This window comes from Delphinus delphis, chromosome 5 (genome assembly GCF_949987515.2).
Source record: "Delphinus delphis chromosome 5, mDelDel1.2, whole genome shotgun sequence".
Taxonomy (NCBI): domain Eukaryota; kingdom Metazoa; phylum Chordata; class Mammalia; order Artiodactyla; family Delphinidae; genus Delphinus; species Delphinus delphis.
The window spans coordinates 135,778,536-135,795,584 of NC_082687.1; the positions used below are offsets into that span (position 1 = coordinate 135,778,536).

The following is a 17,049-nucleotide window of genomic DNA, read 5'->3' on the forward strand; positions in this document are numbered from 1 at the left end:
AAGCACTCTGGCGGTAAAGGATGGATAACAAGCCTTGACCATTCGACGGACAGAGTGGTCCTCCTTCTAGGGACCGACCCTACAGAGGTGTGTGGGAACCACCAGCTGTCTGCCCACGTCCATCTTCTCCCCTTGCTGAGCACACAGCGGACCTGCAGCTTTGCCATGTGACCGAGCCCCAGCCAACGGCCTGTCACTCCACAGCCTGGCCCCTGGGACCCTCCCCGGTGTGAAACTGAAGCTGAGCAGGACACTGTGTGCTTCCTGGGCGTGGAAGCCTTTCTGTGCCCCCCATTTCTTGTTTGTAGGGAACAGACTCCAGTCACCACGACCTTCCCTGAGTTCCAAAGGGAAGATTCGAACAGTTGCTAATCAGGGAAGGGACGGGATGCAGAAACAAGGGAAGATAGGCCAAGAAACGCTAGTGCAGCCTTGGGGCAGGGTCCTGGCTCCACCTCGAGGGATACACATAACAATATATTCTGCGCTCTTTATAGAACTAGAACCCCAATAAATGGAAGATGTCAGTATTCTTCATTCCAGAAAAGACCGCCTGAGGCCAGATTAAAGGAGTGCAGGCCCTGCACACACCCTAATCTTATCAGCAACCCCCCCCCCCCCCCCCCCCCGCAACCATTGCTAGAAAACTCATCAAATCCACCCAGGTTGGGACATACAGTCTTTGGCCTCAGAACGGGATGTGGGACCACCACGCAGCCAACGAAAAGGACGGGCAGATCCCCATGAAATGGCACGGAAAAATGTTCACATAACATTTAAGAGAGAAAAAGCAGATGTCAAACTGCATAAACAGTACGAGGCTACTTATCCAAAAGAGAGTTCAGTTATCTCTGGGTATTTGTGCAAAAAAAGAGATTTCCGGAAGCATGTCTGCCCCGGAGCTAACAGGAGTCTTGACTCGGTAGGGGAATTCCATGTAATGTTTACGTTCTTTGTGTTTTTCTGGACTTTTACAAGAGTTATGAATTGTTTTTATATTAAAAATAAAGCTCTCTCCCCTGAAATAAAAACATCGGTGTCCCTTTCTCTCCTGCTGGGAGGTAGCCCCTCGTGAGCCCCTCCTGGCTCACACCCCAGCTCCAAACCCCGAAGGCTGTGGGACACGCCGTTTGTGAGAAGCTTCCAATTTGCCTCCCGGCTTGCCTGAGATCAGGAAGAGAATGATTACAGAGAGACGCACCCTTGGGTGTGTTCTTGGAGATTTGGGTGATTAAACCCATTACCCCCGTCCTCCAAGGTTTTTTTTTTTAAAAAGGGGAACATTTACACGTATTAACCACTTGATGTTTTGCACCTTCTCTCTGTACTGTAGGAAAACAAGGGTTGGGGTATGGGAGTTGGTTAAAGCGAACCCCAGACCCAAGAGGGAAGTAGCAAGTCCCAAGGGGCGGGTGGCCCCGCGGCTGCTGCTGCGTCAGGAGCTGAGCGGACCCCCCCCACCCTGCCCCACGGTGGGAGCCAGGAGCCCTCAGGGCACCCACGCTTAAGGAACAAACAAGCAGGACAGTGGGACCCCTTCAGGCGGCTCCTGACTGAGTCACCCAGCAGCGACACCCTCCTGCTTTACGGCAGTGGGACAAGACCACACCCTCAACAAGGGCTCACCTTCAGCAGGAGCCAGAGTGTGTCCCCTGCAGAGGCAGCGAGGATTGCCGCGGGGGAGGCCCCGGAAGAGGCTGCCTAGGACCTCGTCTTCCAGATCACAGGGAAGGCACCCCTTAAGCTTGACTCGGGGCCTGCTATGTGCATTCCTGCTCTCGGAGCACCTCCACGTGCTCTCCCTGCCCCCCCACTCACACCCCAGCTTCCTAGCCGGTCCCGCTGCCCCGCCCCCAGCCCCGGGAATGACCCGCACACCTCCTAACAGGTCAGAACATTCCAGTCGTCCTTCCTCTTCTACGGGGTGAGGTCCAAATGTCCTGCTAAGTGGCCAGCCTCCTGAGAAGAGGCCCTGGGGTCATTCGGCTCTGCGGTCCTCTGCTGGCAAGATGCTGCCCACACCCTGGGGACGCCAAGACTCAGCGGGTGGGCTGCACTGCCTGACCACGGCATCCACGGGCTTGCTGGCTCTGCTGGCTCCCCTCCCCGGCCTCAGCTCCCCACCTCCCTGCAGCTAAGCCCTTGCTGCTGCTGTGAGCCCAGCATCACCCTCCCCGTCTCTAGGTCCCAGGTCTCAGAGACCCTCTAGGAGCCTCCGCACCCCGAGTCTCTTCCCTGCAGACGCTGAGCCCGGGGGAGGGGAGGTGAACATCTGTCCATCAGTCAGGCCAACACACACAGAGGAAACATTCAAGAGATGGAGGGAGAGAATCTGGGTCTGGAGACATGATTAAGCCCCACCCGAAGGGACCCGTCAGTCGTCAGTCGTAGGAGCTGGCAACTCCCTTTCAGCTTAAACCACTTGGGGCCAAGTTCCTACTATTGCAACAGAGAAGACAAAATGGACACCCCCCCCCCCGACTGCTGCAGCCACACCAGCGTCCCCGTCCCCTCCTCGCCACCACTACCCCGTACCCTGGGGGAGGGGCTTTATGTGACCTCTCGTGGGTACAGCCACCCACCCAGAGTATATCAATACCCTCATCCTAAAGGGCGGAGATCAGGGCTCCAGAGCAACTGTCTGGACCACCTGAGACGGCGTTTCTTTACAGATGATTGGCTCCCACCTGGCAGCCCTCCTGAGCCCCGGGGCACTGCTGGTGCCCCTCAGCCACATCCACGCCCCTACGGCTCCCTCCCAGAAGCCACCTGAGCCCCCGCCCACAGAAGCAGCAGGGCAGGGGCTGGCGCTGGCCGGACACACACTCTGCTTCAGGCGTTCCCAGCCCCGGGGCACAGGTGGGGCAGGTGGCCCTGGGCCTTCAGGAGCCTCCAGACCCCTCACCCCAGTGAAACCTTCCTGACGTGGCTCGGGAGGTGAAGTCCACTGGGGCCATTGATCTCCTCGTGGGAAGACAGTGAGGATGGAGGAAGTACACGCTCTGGCCACTTGGGCCCGTGGCTCACGGTAGGGCCCGGGCAACAGATGTCTGTGCCCTCCACCTGCGGGTCTTGTAAACATACACTTGTTCCCAGAGCTCAGTATTATTCAAGATCGGGGTGAGTGTGGTCAAACGAGAAGCCATGAATTGGGCCGATTTTCTGAACATCAGCGCTCAGGGAAGAGGCGAATGTTACCCGGTTAAGCACAGTGACGAAGGCTTTCCTGCCCCAAACCGCAAGCAGCTGTGCCCCCCTTTGCACAGCCACCTTTGTTGGGTACATGACCATGTTCTCCGGTCTTTGAAACAACGAGGGACCTGACTCCAAGCCCATCGCCGGGCACTGTGCGGTCGCCACGGGGACCTTGGGGGCGACGAACGTCGACTTTGTGGATGTCAAGGCAGCTGCAGAGACTCGCTCAGCAGACGTGACCCTCCACCCCTGGGGGCCCCTCTCACCTCCAGTCTCGTCCGGTCCACGTCTTTAGGCAGCTTCACGCGGATTCGGTTTGTGACGATGAGGGCGTCATAAGGATAGATCTGCGGGGAGAAGAAAGTCCGGGTTCACCCGGGAAGTAAGCACGTGCGGGGACAGAAGAGCCGAGCCCGAGGCCAGCGGAGAGGTACATACTTGCGTCTGCATCTGACACACACACTTCACAGGGAAAGCACAAAAGGAACTTTTAACCTGGGCAGGTGCAGGAGGTCAGCGCGGGAGCGGGCGGCCCCTCTTACCTTGTATTCTGTAAGAGAAAGCAGAGACCACAGGGGCCGGGTTAGAACACGCACGAGCTCGGCCCAAAGGTGGAAGCAGCCCGTCCGGGACCCCCACCCTGTGGTGGGCCGGGCCTCGCGGTCTCCATCCCCGCCCGCGGCATCCTCCGAGCTGCAGGGGGACGGGCTCTGGGATCTCCGGCGGGAAGCCAGAGCAGCAGGCATGGTCGGAAGGCTGCAGGCCAGACTGGGAGCCAGACGCGGCACTGTGTTCTCCCTCAGCCGTGCTGCTGTCTCCCTGGTGGTCCGGGCCTGCCTCGGTTTACCCCCGTGGAGACAGGCAGCCTTGCTGGGGTCGAACCCCCCTGCCTCTTACTGTTTTCCCTTCGTGACCCTTTAGCTCCTCCTTTTCAATACACAGCTCCGCGTGCTAGCTTTTTAAAAAGGTTTTCCTTCCAGACTAAAAGCGGCTTGTTAAAAATTAAAGTCGTACGGATGGGAGGCCTCCGTGAGCACGCAGAACCCACAGGGCAGCATCTCTGGATCTCGGCCACAAGCAAGCCTGTCTCGGGAGGGAGACCCTGGCGAGGGGCTGGGCACCGGGGGGCCGGTCCTTGAATTTCCCCATGTGCCATGCAGGGTCCCGGCCGCCCCGGCTCTGAGCCCGGGGCCCTGGAGGCCACTTAGAGTTCCCTCCACTCCCACATCCAGCGCGAAGCAGCCCAAGAGAGCAGGCTCCGGTCACCCTCGGGTGACAATCATGAGTGAGCATCGCGGGGCCCGGCGGCTCAGAGCTGGCAGAGCCCTTGGGCAGGCGCCTGCCACGTGACCGGGTCTCTCTAGTGACACCAACCTCCCTGCAGGCCACCCTGCTGGTGTGAAGCCCTGGGAGGCCACACGGAGAGCAGGGCTGGGGCAGCATCTGACCCGACTTCAGACCCGCGGGCTTTTCACTGTGTCTCTGCCTCCTTTACTGCTATAGAATTTAACAGTAGGTGTGGGCTGGCCTCAGCCCTGGCGTGGGACGGACATTCAAACACAGATCTCTCCCCAGGTGACCCGGAGTGACAAGTAAGTCAGGGTGGGGTTGGCAGTGCTCAAGAGGTGAGCACCTGGGTCAGGAAGTGGAGAAGCCTCTGAGTTAGGAGGCAGGGAGCACCGGAGGGAGGGGAGAGGAGAGGGAACATCGCCGGCAACTTTAGGATGGAGGTAAACCAGTCCTTGACCGGAAGAGGCAGGGACATGACTGCCCCAGGCTCCCCGACGCCACGATGCTCAGAGCCTTCTGCCAGCGGCCCTGGTCGGGCGTGGTTTCAGAACGAAACTCGTGGAAACCTGTTAGCGACCCCTGCCCCAGCCAGAGACCCACGGGGTCCCCGCTTCCTGTACCTCGCGTGCCCCAGCTGGCATCCAGGTCTGCTCCACAAGGGGCCAGATTGGCATTCTGGAAGAGAAAGAGAGAGGGCGGCAGGGGGCAGGTTGCAGGGCGCAGGCTGTCGCCGGGCTCCTGGCGGCCTGGCCGGGGAGGAGGGTCAGCCCACGGTGCTCACTGAGGCCGGGCTCTGGAAGGGCCGTGCGGCCGCCCACACTCGTCGGGGTTGCCGGCTTCCCACGCGGCGGGTTTGCTCACATACCTCCCGCCACCTTCAGGCCTGAGCTACCCCTGCCTGTCCAGCCAGCTCCTTCCCGTTGTGATGACAGCTCCAGGGCGCCCGGCCCCTCGGCCCGCAGCTGGCCTGGACCCGGAGGGCGGCTCACTAGGGCTACGGCTCTGCTCCCTCCAGACACACTGTCCCCAGGGACTCAGGTGGCCGGTGTCTGTAAAGTCCCCAGCACAGACCCCTATCGTCGTGAGCACCCCGTACAATCACTGTGGCCTGATGAGGTCCAGGGATGGTATTCGGAGGGGGCATGGACCCGGCCACCTGTCTCAGGTGCCTCCCTCACCTGTCCACGGCACCAGCAGCCAACTCTGCTGTCTGGAATTCTCTTTCCCTCTGCCCACCTGAAAAAGTCATCCTGCAAACCTCGACAGAGGGTTCCTGCCCCACAATGCAGGTGCTGAGGCCCCGCAGGGTCAGTCAGTCCCTCTCCTGTCCGACTGTCTTAGCCCTGCATCCGCTGCCCACGGTGGAGAACAATGTTTTATTTGCGCCCGTATCCCTGGCACCCGGTACAGAGTCTGACACGGGGTCAGGGGTCTTGGCCAGCGCTTCTGGAACTGGGTACAGGGGTTAAATTTCCACGGAGAGAGCTCTGCAGTTAAAGAAGCGATTATATTCCTCACCCTCGGGTTGTATTACAGGGAGAGAGCTTTCAGCACTAATTTACTGCAGGAGGTGATAAGCCAGGAGCTGGTCAGAGTCCTAGCGAGCGCGGGGGCAGGACGAGGCCTCCGAAAGCACCGAGTCCAAGGTCCTTCATCCTGAACAGGGGAAACTGAGGCCCAGAGACGCCGAGACGAGGGCGGCGAGGCGGGTAAGCACCTAAGTGGAGGGTTGGAGCTGGTCTTTACATTGCTGATACTTTGTCCGTCATGGATTTTTTTCATTAATTTGGAGTTTTCAAAACATTGTATTACCTTGTTTACCTTGATAACTGAGTCCTTTGGTAAGTGCCCTGAATGCCTCACCTTAGTCCCAGCACTGGGACCAGAGCCCGGCAGCCCCTCACCTGCCGGGGACTCTCCGTGACCCTGCACCTCCTCCACTTGACTGAATGATTCCCCTTGGGAGTTTTCAAGAGCAATATTTGCAGACATTTTCTCAGGCCACTGACAAGGACCCCCTCCCCCCCCCGCCCCCCCCCCCCCCCCCCCCCCGTTAGGGACGCTCCTGCATAAAGCAAGGCAAACCTGCCTCCCACCTGGCCCGGCTGCGATACGAAAGAGAAATGCCGCCCCCTAGTGCCCGCTGCCCTGCATCACAGGCTGTAATCTCCACGGCCACCGCCACCACCTTGGGCAGTTGGAAACCCACTTCCGGGCAGCAGAACCGGCTTCCTCTGGTCCGCCAGGCTCTGAGACTAGACAGGGGCTCTCAGGAGGGAGGGTGGGGCGTCCCCCGGGTGGAGGCGGGGGGCGGGGTGTCACGGTATCAGTCCAGAGCAGGGAAAGAGCTCTCTACTCCTGGCCTTCTAAATGCCAAGTGGTGATTATTATCACCATTTAATAGCCGAGGCTCAGAGACGTGAAGCAACTTGCCCAAGGTCACACAGCTAATACATGGAACTGTAAAAAATTTAACCCGTGCATTTTACTTTTCAAAAATTATACTGGGATTGATAACGGTGAAAAGGAAATCGTGGCCATCTCACCATTGTTCTTTTCTTGCTAAAGCTCACACTGGAGCGTGCCATTTTACTCACTAGCTACTGAGGTGGAAGTAAGAAGGAGTAGAGACTAGCTTTCATAATAACTATTCGTTTGGGAACTACGCTATAGAACTTAGAAGATTTCACAACTATAATGTTATGTGTCCCGGCAATAACCTTAAGAGGTAAGGATAATTTTTTTAAAGACTAGGAAATAGAGACTCACAGAATTTAAGTAACTTTTGCCCAAACACACACCCAGGAAGTGACAGAGCTGGGATTTGAACTCGGGGCTGCCTGATGACAATGCATGTACTCTTTCCAGCATATCCGACTTTTAAAATTTGTTAAGGTTTTCTTTGTAGTGACATACAGGAACCTTTTCATTCATGTTTTACGGATATGTGAAAACCCGATTCAAAATATACGAATTTTTTTCATGTGCCTATTAGATTAAGTTCGCGGTTTGCACTATTAAATTGATCTCCATACTTTTTTTCTCCTTCACTAGATCCATGTCTGATTTCAAGAGTCATGTTCACATGACCTACCATACTTGCGTTTTATCAAGGTCTCTGGCATTGCCACGTTGCTTGGCAAGTTTACATTTATGAATGCCGTTAACTGCTTTATAACTTGTGTCATCACGAGCTAGTGTTCTTTCTTTTTACCACAAATTCTACTAATTCATCTTAACCTTAACTTCTACCTTATCTGACATTAATATTGCCACTCATGCTTTCCTTCTACTTGTGACTTTGGTATCTCTTTCCCATCCTTTGACCTCTAATCCATTAAAAAATAATTTGTGTTCATCTCATGATGATACATGTTTTTCTTCTTTTATTTAAAAAAAAAATCTAACCTGACAGTTTTTGTCATTTAGTAGGAAAATTCAGTCTGTTCTTAGTTAGCAACAGCGTTTTTCAAAATGGGACTCCTTCCAAGGGGCTACCGTGTGGACCTGTCGGTGACCAGCGGTCAGTCTCTTAATAGCAGACCGGGTGGCACATGTTGGAACCAATGCTGTCTCATCCACAGGAAAGCCTTTAGTAGGTGGCTGTTTCCCTATTTATTCTACAGAGAGGTGTGAATATCTACCATGTGTCAGGCTCTGTGGCGGGCTAGTTATCAGGACGTTTTAACAAGCTTTGGGACATATGGTGCTGGCCCCTTGTGACAAATCCCTTCCAGAACAAGAACCAGGCACATCTCTGCCTCCCCTGACTTACTGACTTCCTTCCTTCCATTTGACAATAAGAGAACTACGCAGTCGGTCACGCTCAGGAAGCTCACAGCTAAGCGTCGGTGGGTTTTCCCAGTGTTCTGTGTGTCTCTGATGTAATCTTCTCCTACTGCTTTCTCTTCCTCTCCTTTGGGATTTGGTGTTACTGGGTTTTTGGTCACTCTGCATCTGGGCTTTTACTTTAGGTCACCTGGAATCCTTTCAGAAACAACTTCATCTGACATGGTTGAGCCGTAAAAGACTGGTCCTCAAAGCACCTGGCTTCTCAGCGGAGAAGCAGGCGTACGATTACATTAGAGTCTTAGAAAGAGTGAAGAAAAAAAAATAGGAGAGAACATGAGTTGGGAAAAAAGAACCCCCCGAAAAAGTCAGCAATAACTTTGATCAATCTCCTGGCTATTGTAATGTGAAACGCTAGAAGTCCTCATGTGGTGATGAACTCCATCTTTATCGACTCCCCAGGATGTGCAGAAGGCCTCACTCGCAGGCTTTCTAACACTCTGCTCCCCACCCTGAGGCCAGCAGGGGAAACATTCCCAGAGGGTTCAGCTCTGACTCTGTAAAGCTTAGAATCTGCTCTCTGCTCTAGGAGAGGCCTGAAGATGGTGTCCCCGCCAGAGTGTCTGGATCGTCTGTTCCCAGACTCCTTGGGGGTGGAGCCTCCGGAGGCCACGCCTTCCTCACAGGTGCTGGGAGCCATCGACCCACGTCCTTCCAGCCTGGCAACCAAGAAGGGACTCTCCCTAGAGGATGCATAACCCCGCCCCCGATGACGCAAGCCTGGAAGGGCTGACGTTCAGGCTCTTGTCTCCCACATTTTGAGAGAAACCCCAGGACTTGGCCTGGGGGGTGGAACGCCTCGGCATGGACATGGCCCAGTCCGTGACCTCGGCACTCAGGGCCCCGGAGTCAGAGCACAGCCGTGCCGGGTGAACAGAGAACGTTCTGACTGGTGCTGCTGCCCTCGGGACCCTCACGCTGAGCCCAAGGATCTACGTTCCCCGGCGCTGTGGACTCCTGCTTTCTCATGTCCCCTGCATCCGTCCTTAGAAGGGAATTCAGAGAAGCATGCTACGTGCCATTCCAGCTCGGCCCATTCTGAATAAACGGGGTGGGGGTGACTGGTTAGTGGGATGGGCGGGGTTCCCTCGAGCAAACCATGCAGAAGCACCTGGGCCCCGGACACACACAGCAGCAGGGCCCACAGACCTCGAGAAGGACAGAAAGGCCCGAGGACACCCGCAGCTTCCGTGGTGGCGTCCCTGTTCTTGGATGTGCCCCATGGCCTGGACCCTGGATTTGAGGTCTGCCTGAGGGGTCGCTGTCCCCTGCGTTACACACTTGTTGCTGGGACTGCCCCAGGGCAACACACGGGGACTGAGGTCTGAGTGGCTTCTCTTGGGGGGTGAATGGCCTCGGTTTGTGGACAAACTTCCTCCGACCGGGAAAAGGCTGCCTCAATGGTAGCAAGTCTCCTGGGGCTGTGTGTGTGTGTGTGTGTGTGTGTGTGTCTGTGTGTGTGTCTGTGTGTGTGTCGGTCTGTGTGTGTGTCTGTGTGTGTGTGTCTGTGTGTGTGTCTGTGTGTGTGTGTGTCTGTGTGTGTGTCTGTGTGTGTGTGTGTCAGGGGGTTGGTGGGGGGTCTGGTGTCATCACGCCCGCTCTGCCTGAGGGGTCCTCACTGGAGACCTAGCAAAGCTGTGGGGAGAGGGACAAACACAAGGGCCCAGCTGCGGGGGACAAGTCAGGCACCACGCTGTGTGGGCTCACGTTGTCATGTCCCCGGATTCAGACAGCTGGGAAGGGGGCAGTCAAAGCAGCCTTCGGCTGGGAGTGGACAGAGAAAGCCGGCCCCTCGGTGTGGCCCCAGTAACGGTCACAGTGCTAAGGGCATCATCAGTGGTAACCATGGTGATGGTACTAACACTGGGGGCCGCGGAGGAAGGGCGCTCCAGGGAAGGAAGTGATTCTGGGCCCACATGTCTCCCGAAACCCCTCCATCCTTTAAGACCCTTATTAGGCTCCAGGTCACAGGAGAAGGACGGTCAGGAGGGCCTTAAAGAGGGTCTGATTCCTCTGGGTGGCCCCGCTGCCCCTGCCCCCCCGACACTGAGGTCTCCCTGGGGGCTGGGGGCTGGGGGCAGAGGGGAGGAGGGGTGTTGCCGGGTGGTGGTCTGGCCCTGGGTAGAGCAGCAGGCAGACGTGGCGGGGTGAGCAGGGTCCCCAGGGCCCGTCCTCCTGGCCGTGTGGTCACCAAGCTGTGGAAGCCGCCCTAGCTCACGGAGGCCGTTAGTACGCATGTGCTGGGGAGGGCGTGCGGGGCCGAGTACCTACCCGGTGGTCCAAGCCATTCTTGCCATGTCCTGGGACAGGGTCAGACTTGGAATAGGGGAACCCTGAAACAGACACAGCACAGCTGTCACGCATGCAGCCAGGTCGGCGGGGCTGCGCAGGTGACATGGGACGGCCCTGAAAATCCCACTGCCTCATTCGCGACCTCTATCCCCAGGGCACTGACTGAGGATGAAGCCAGGAAGTGGGGGACGTCCCGGAGCCCGCCCATGACACCAGGAACGTCACGGAGCCCGTCCCGGCCTGGCAGGCACCTGCATCCTCTGGAAGCCTCTATCACCGGGCCAAGCACCTCACCTGGCTGACCAGGAGAGCGGGGGGCAGAGGGAGGAAGGGGCCCCCATGCAGGGTAGGGCTGTGCTAACCTGTGCCAGAGGCGGCCAGCGGAGGCCCAGCACCACCAGAGGTGGCCTGCAGAATATTTTTTCAAAACCCTTGAGCTGTTTGCAGTTGGCGGATTTCACATTAAAATCCTAATTTCTAGCTTCTCAAAGGGCCAGTCTGAGACACTGGGCCCTGGATTCCCTGTGGGAATCCCACACCTGGTCTCCCTCCACTGACCACATCCCTGGCTGCTCTGGGGGGGCCTAGGGCTTTGAGACCTCCCCAGTGAACCGCTTCAATGCCACGTCTGGAGAGAGCAGAGCGGAAACTCCTGGCTCAGAAGTCCGTGTGGGATGTGCCCCAGAAGGGAGGCCAAGGGGCACAGCCTGGGCCCCCTGGAGGGGCAGGGGACCTCCACCATCCTTAGAAGCACCCTTAGGAGGCCTTTCCCGGCTGCCTGAACTGTCTTTCCATAGCCTGTGGGCCTGTAAAAAGCAGGGCCCATGTCTGCTGCATCTGGGGGTCCCTGTCCCCCACAGCTCAGGCAATAGCACTGGCTCCTGGGAGCCACCGGGCTGCCCGAGGGCTCAGAGGGGACGGCGGGTCCCATCCCTCTGTGTTCACGAGGCTGTAAACCGGACGACTGAGCCTCCAAAGTTGAGACGGGCGCCGTGCACAGAACTGCCTGTCCGTCCACCCACCCGCCCACTCCAGGAAGGCCCACTTCTGAACACAGGATGCTGGTCGATCCAGGCGCCTGTCGTGGGGTGGAGGGCCAGAGAAGACATTCTGTACAGGTCACACCCGTAGGAAAGGCCTCAGCTGGGGACCTGCCTCGGGGACTTGTTTGTCCCAGGGTAGTCTGTGGGAAGGTTCCAGATGTGGGTTAGGAAGGGCCTTTCACGACATCAAGGGCAGGGTTCTCAAGCTGGTTTTAGCCAAGGAGCCCTCTCGTCACAGGAAATCGATGTGAAAACTCCGATACATGAAACAGGAGAGCGGAGCTGGAGGGAGAGAAGCGGGGCCAGACCTGCCGGGCATCCCTCGCCCCTCCTGGCTGCCCTGGGCTCCGCCAGGTAAGTGACCTAGCCAGCTCCTCCCATTTCACAGAAGGGGAACTGAGGCCCGGGGACACAGAGGGACCTGCCCAAGGTCATCCAGCCCTGGGACACAAGACAAGGGCCTCCTGACTTACAGTCCTGAGGTCCCTCCAGGACACACCTGCTTCCCAATTTACACCCAGAGCCAGGCACACTTGGGCATGTGAGGCTGTCGGGCTGAGGATCTAAGGGACCCTCAGCTGAGACCCAGGAGCTCCTGGTCAGTCGGGGATGCCAGCGTCGTCTTCTCAAAGTGGCGTCTCCAATAATAAGCTCACCAGCCACGCCTGGGAGCTTGCTACAAAGGCAAATTCTCAGGACCCACCCCAGACCTACAGACTCAGAATTCTGGGGCTGAGGTCCAGCAGTCTATGACTTCCAAGCCCTCCAGGGCATTTTGATACACACGAAGGCTTGGAAACCCTTAGGGCCCCGAGAACAACTATGCCCTCACCTCCAGCCTTACCTGCTCTAAACCAGCGGTTCTCTACCCGGATGCACTGCAATTACCTAGCCAGCTTCTAAAATCCCCTGTGCTCAGGCTGCCGGCCTATGGCCTCACAGCAGGTGTAGAGACCTTACTTCCACTCAGGCCACTCCATCTTCCTCACTCATCAACTATGACTGTCTTCGCTCTTTCTTCTACCTGCCTTGAGTTTCCATATCGGATGGTGTAACAATTTTTGCTTCGATCATCAATGATTTAAGAAACTCATCACAAGAAGGACAGTCTGTTATACTGATCCCTAATTTTAACCTGTTTTGATGTTCTTCCTTTCTGAATTTCCGAGCTCTCTTATCACTTCCTTTCTGTTTGGAGAACTGCCTTGTGCCAAGTACGTCTGCGAGTGAAAACTTGTCTGAGTTTTCCTTTGTCTGAGAATGTCTCCATTTTCCATTCATTCCTGAAGGATATTTCCATCCGAGATAGAATTCACGTCCACAGCAAATGTCTTTCTGCACATTATATATGTGCCATCTTCCTCTGGCCGCCACGGTTTCTGGGGAGAAGTTGGCTGTCATTTGCGTTGGTGTCCCCGGTAGGGAGTATAATATGTCTTTTCTCTCAGGCTGTTTTCAGTATTATTTTTTTCTGTCTTTAGTTTTTGTAAGTTTAATTATGGTGTGTTTTGGTGTGGATTACTTTGAGCTTATTCTACTTGGGGTTCACTCAGTTTCTCGAGCGTGTGAAGTTTATGGCTTTTGCCAAATTTGTTAAGTTTTCAGGCATTATTTCTTTGAATATTTTTTCAGACCCATTCTCTTCTTTCTGGGACTCCAGTGATACAAGTGTTGTCTGACAGGTCTCTGAGGCTCTGTCCATTCTTTTCTGCTATTTTCTCTCTGCTGTTTAAGTTGGATAATTTCTGTAGTTCTATCTTCAAGTTCACTGATTCTCTCCTCTGACAAATCCCGCTGTTCTGTTATTGAACCCATCCAGTGAATTTTTGAATCTTGGTTATTTTATTTTTCTTTCCCATAATTTCCATTGGATTCTTTTTTTATAACTTGTATTTCTTCTGTGAGATTTTCTTTTTTTCTTTTTCATTTGTTTCAAGAGTATTTGCAATTGTTTGTTGAAGCAGTTTTGCGATGACTGCCTTAAAAATCCTTCTCAGGATAATTCCAATATCTGATTCTTTTCCATGTTAGGATGTGTTGATTGCCTTTTCACATTCAAATAGTTATCTTCACGGTTCTTGGTGTGAGGAGTGATTTTCCACTGCATCCTGGACATTCGGATGTTAGGTTGGGAGACCTGGATCCTAGCTAAGTTTTCCATGTCAGCAGGCTGTCCCTGTGCTTAGGTTTAACATGTGGGGCATGGCTTATTATGGGCTGTGAGTCCAAAGTCAGTTTAGTTAAAGTGCTCTTCTGGTCTGCTGCGTCCACCTGGTGTTTCTGGTAGCAGGCTGGGGTGACAGGTGCTTCCCCGGTTGCCCCGTACCCCGAGGTGGGGGTGGGAGACACCAGCCATGGGTGAAGAGTGTTTCCCTGGGCTTATTCTCTAGGCTGCTGGGTGCCAGTGGGCCTTCTGCTGGGTACCAGGGAGGGCAGTCATCTACTTGGTCACCTTGTCCACTGCATGGGAGGTGAGAGACACTGGTCCCGCATATTTCCTCAAGTCCTCAGTTCTCTGGCCAGTCCACCTTCCTCTCTCTACCCTCCAGGGTTCTGTGATTGTCTACTGCCCTATTGTTCTTGGGCCTTTCAGTTGTACTGAGTGGGAAAGAGCAGGGAGAGATCACATCCCTGGGATGCTATCAAGACCCATTAGAACTGGTTTCTCTTGGGATGGGACCAGCCATCAGTAGATTTCCAAGGTCCCAGGATCCCACGGGCAGCCGTGATTGAGAACCACCCATTTAAAAGGTCCCCTCACGTACTCATAGATTTTCTTGACCGTCACAAGCCAAGGCATTACACATGAGCCCATTTTACGTTTCAGGAAGCTGAGGCCTAGTGAAATTAAGTGACCTGTATAATATCAAATTGTTACTCATGAAGAGGATGAGACAATCTCCCAGGACCCTAGCTTCGGGAACCAGTAACCTTATCTGCTCCAGCAGTTCTGCCCTGGTGAGGGTTTGCAGGCGTGGGAGTCTTCTAGGGACCTGCCTGGCCTGTGGCATGGGCTGGCCTTAAGAGTGTGTGCTGTGTGTATATTGGAGAGAGAGAGAAGGCACACAGGGAGAAGGCAGGTGTGCCGGACCTGGACAGGTGGCAGCTGGGTACTTGTGACCCCGAGTTGTATCAGGCCCTGTAACCACTGGACACCTGCCCACGCCCCATGTCCAAGCTCAGCCTAACTAGGCTCCCCATCACCTCCTCCCAGAAGCCCACCCGTGGCAACCTTGCCCTCAGCGTTCTGCTGGGATTGATCTTGGGTGTCCTTGGGTCTGTCCGTCTTCTGGGCTGGCTTGTCAGAGGTTAGAGGAGCCACTGGACGGATGGGCAAGGAGAGGCCCCTTGCAGGTGGATGACTGTTCCAGGTGCAGCTGCAGGCACACGGCTCATCAGAGCATCCAGGGTGCTTTGTGGACGACGGTCAGGAAGCCACTTCCCTGGGCAGATCTTCGTCAGTTTCACCGGGATGGTGAACGGTTTTCAGTTCACTGATGTGCGAACGTGTAAGCTCGCAGCTGCGTGGCCCTGTGCAGGTTCGGGTCCCCTCTCTGAGTCTCGGCATCCCCGTCTGAGGAAGGAGGGGCTGGGACCCCCTTCAGCCCCTAGGAACATGAACAGGAGGCCCCTTGGGCCGTCTGAGCTTCAGGCTTCAGAAGCAAGCGAGAGGGGTCTACTCACCATGGCTGGCTTGTGGATCTGACCAGCTCTGTGTGACATCCCGGGGCTCAGCCCATAGGATGCCCACGTTGAGCCCCAAAGCCCGGGTGCCGCCTGCCAGGAGGACTGGAACATCCCCACTTTTATAGACGAGGCGATTCCAAACTCAGAGAAGTTTGCTCTCGTACCCAAGGTCACATAGCAAGTGAGAGGCGAGGATTCAACCCAGCGGGATCGCATCCGCATCTAGCCATCTCTGCGGACCCCTCACGTGATCTCATGCACTCTGTCGCTCCCCCCCAGCCCCCACCGTGCTGGGGCCCACGAAGGAGGGAAGACCTGGGCACCCGCCGCCCCGTGGGCACTCACTGGGGGGCTGCTGTGGGCACAGGGGGAGGCACGGGGGGCCCAATCTGGACCCTGCTCCCCAGGAGCTAACAGTCCTCAGGGGAGAAAAGGACACACAGGGTCATAGATAAGGTGCTCCCGGTGGGGGTCGGGGGAGGGGAGACAGAGCTCCCAGGTGGGTGGGAACACCTCAAGACCTGGGCAGAGTTGTGTGTAGGGGGATAGAGGAGGCCCTGAGAGCTGTGACCTGGGACGTGGGCTCCTTCCCCCGGACGCCTGAGGGTCTCAGGCACTGCCTGCACCCCTGCCCACAAATCTGAGGCCACACCCTGTCCAGTTCCCCAGCTGGGGGCAAGCTTGCCCATCACGGGGGGCACAGGGACCTTTGCTAAAAGCGAAGAGTCCCAGCCAGCCCCCAGGGAACGGCAGAGGGCTCTGTCCTGGTGCCCCCCTCTCGCACCTGGAGGTGGCTTCTCCTGGGCCGAGGTCCCCTCCCTGACGTCTGGAACCCTCACTGCTCTTGCTGGGGCCGAACGTGAGCAGGGGGTACTCTGTCCCTCCAGCTGGAGGCCGGGCGGGCCATGCCCTCCCCAGCAGGCTCTGCCCCAAGGGAGTCCCAGCCAGCTGCTGGATGCCGGGTGCCGGACGCAAGCCCTCCAGCTCCCTCGGGCCTCTCCCTCTCAGCCTTCCCCCGCCCCCTCCGCTGGCCCAGGCTCTCTCCATCCCTGGGCCTCCCCCTGCCCACACTTTCTCCATCTTCCCGCTGCGTCTGACGGAGATGGGAAACAGGGCCCGAGGACTGGGGAGTGAGGTAGGCGCTGAGCAGGAGAGTCACAGTTTCTTTGGGCCTCGGACCCTTCTGAGAAGTAACACAGCTCAGGAAACCACCTGGAGGAGGGCCTGGGTCTCAGGTTACCCACCCCCACGTCCCCGGGCCCATCCGGGAGCCCAGGACCCCTGTGACTCTGCCTACAGCCCAGAATCCTCTCCTGAGCGCCCAGCCCATCCGTCCATGGCCCGGCAGCTCCGTCTGGGCATCTCGGCCTCCCGACTCAATGTGAAGAACCCACCTTGCTCCTGCCCAGCTGTGAACAGAGATGCCTCCACCCACCTGCACCAGGACGCCCCGGCCACTCCTGATTCCGCGCCCCCCGCCCCGCCCCTCCCCGACTGCTTGCACCAGTCCTGCTGTTTAGACTGTTCAGGGGGGCCTCCCCATGGCTTATCTGGACACCCCAGCCCCTTGAGCCCCGGCCCAGCAGCCTCCAGTCTATCCTCTGCAAAGCTGCCCGTCCGTGTCTGAACACATAAAACACATCACCTCATCTTCTGCTCACGGCCCTGCCGCACCGACCCTGGGCCCCAGCAG

At 56.6% G+C, this 17,049-nt stretch overlaps 1 protein-coding gene across 8 annotated transcripts in view; it reads right to left on the reverse strand.

The window, feature by feature from the left end:
• Positions 1–17,049, reverse strand: part of ABLIM2 (actin binding LIM protein family member 2) — a 150,852-nt gene that overhangs the window by 11,723 nt on the left and 122,080 nt on the right. For 7 of the 8 annotated variants that reach the window (XR_009519632.1, XR_009519631.1, XR_009519629.1 and 4 more), the window contains 3 exons: positions 10,606–10,667; positions 6,004–6,202; positions 5,141–5,160 (listed from right to left, as the gene is read on the reverse strand). Coding sequence is in view for 1 of the 8 variants with exons in the window: in XM_060013032.1 (XP_059869015.1) it covers positions 3,462–3,542; positions 3,738–3,745; positions 5,106–5,160; positions 10,606–10,667 (206 nt within the window). In the remaining 7 variants the exon portion in view is untranslated. Of the gene's footprint in view, positions 1–3,461; positions 3,543–3,737; positions 3,746–5,105; positions 5,161–6,003; positions 6,203–10,605; positions 10,668–17,049 lie in introns of those variants that run through there. The other variant, XM_060013032.1, reaches the window with a different exon arrangement.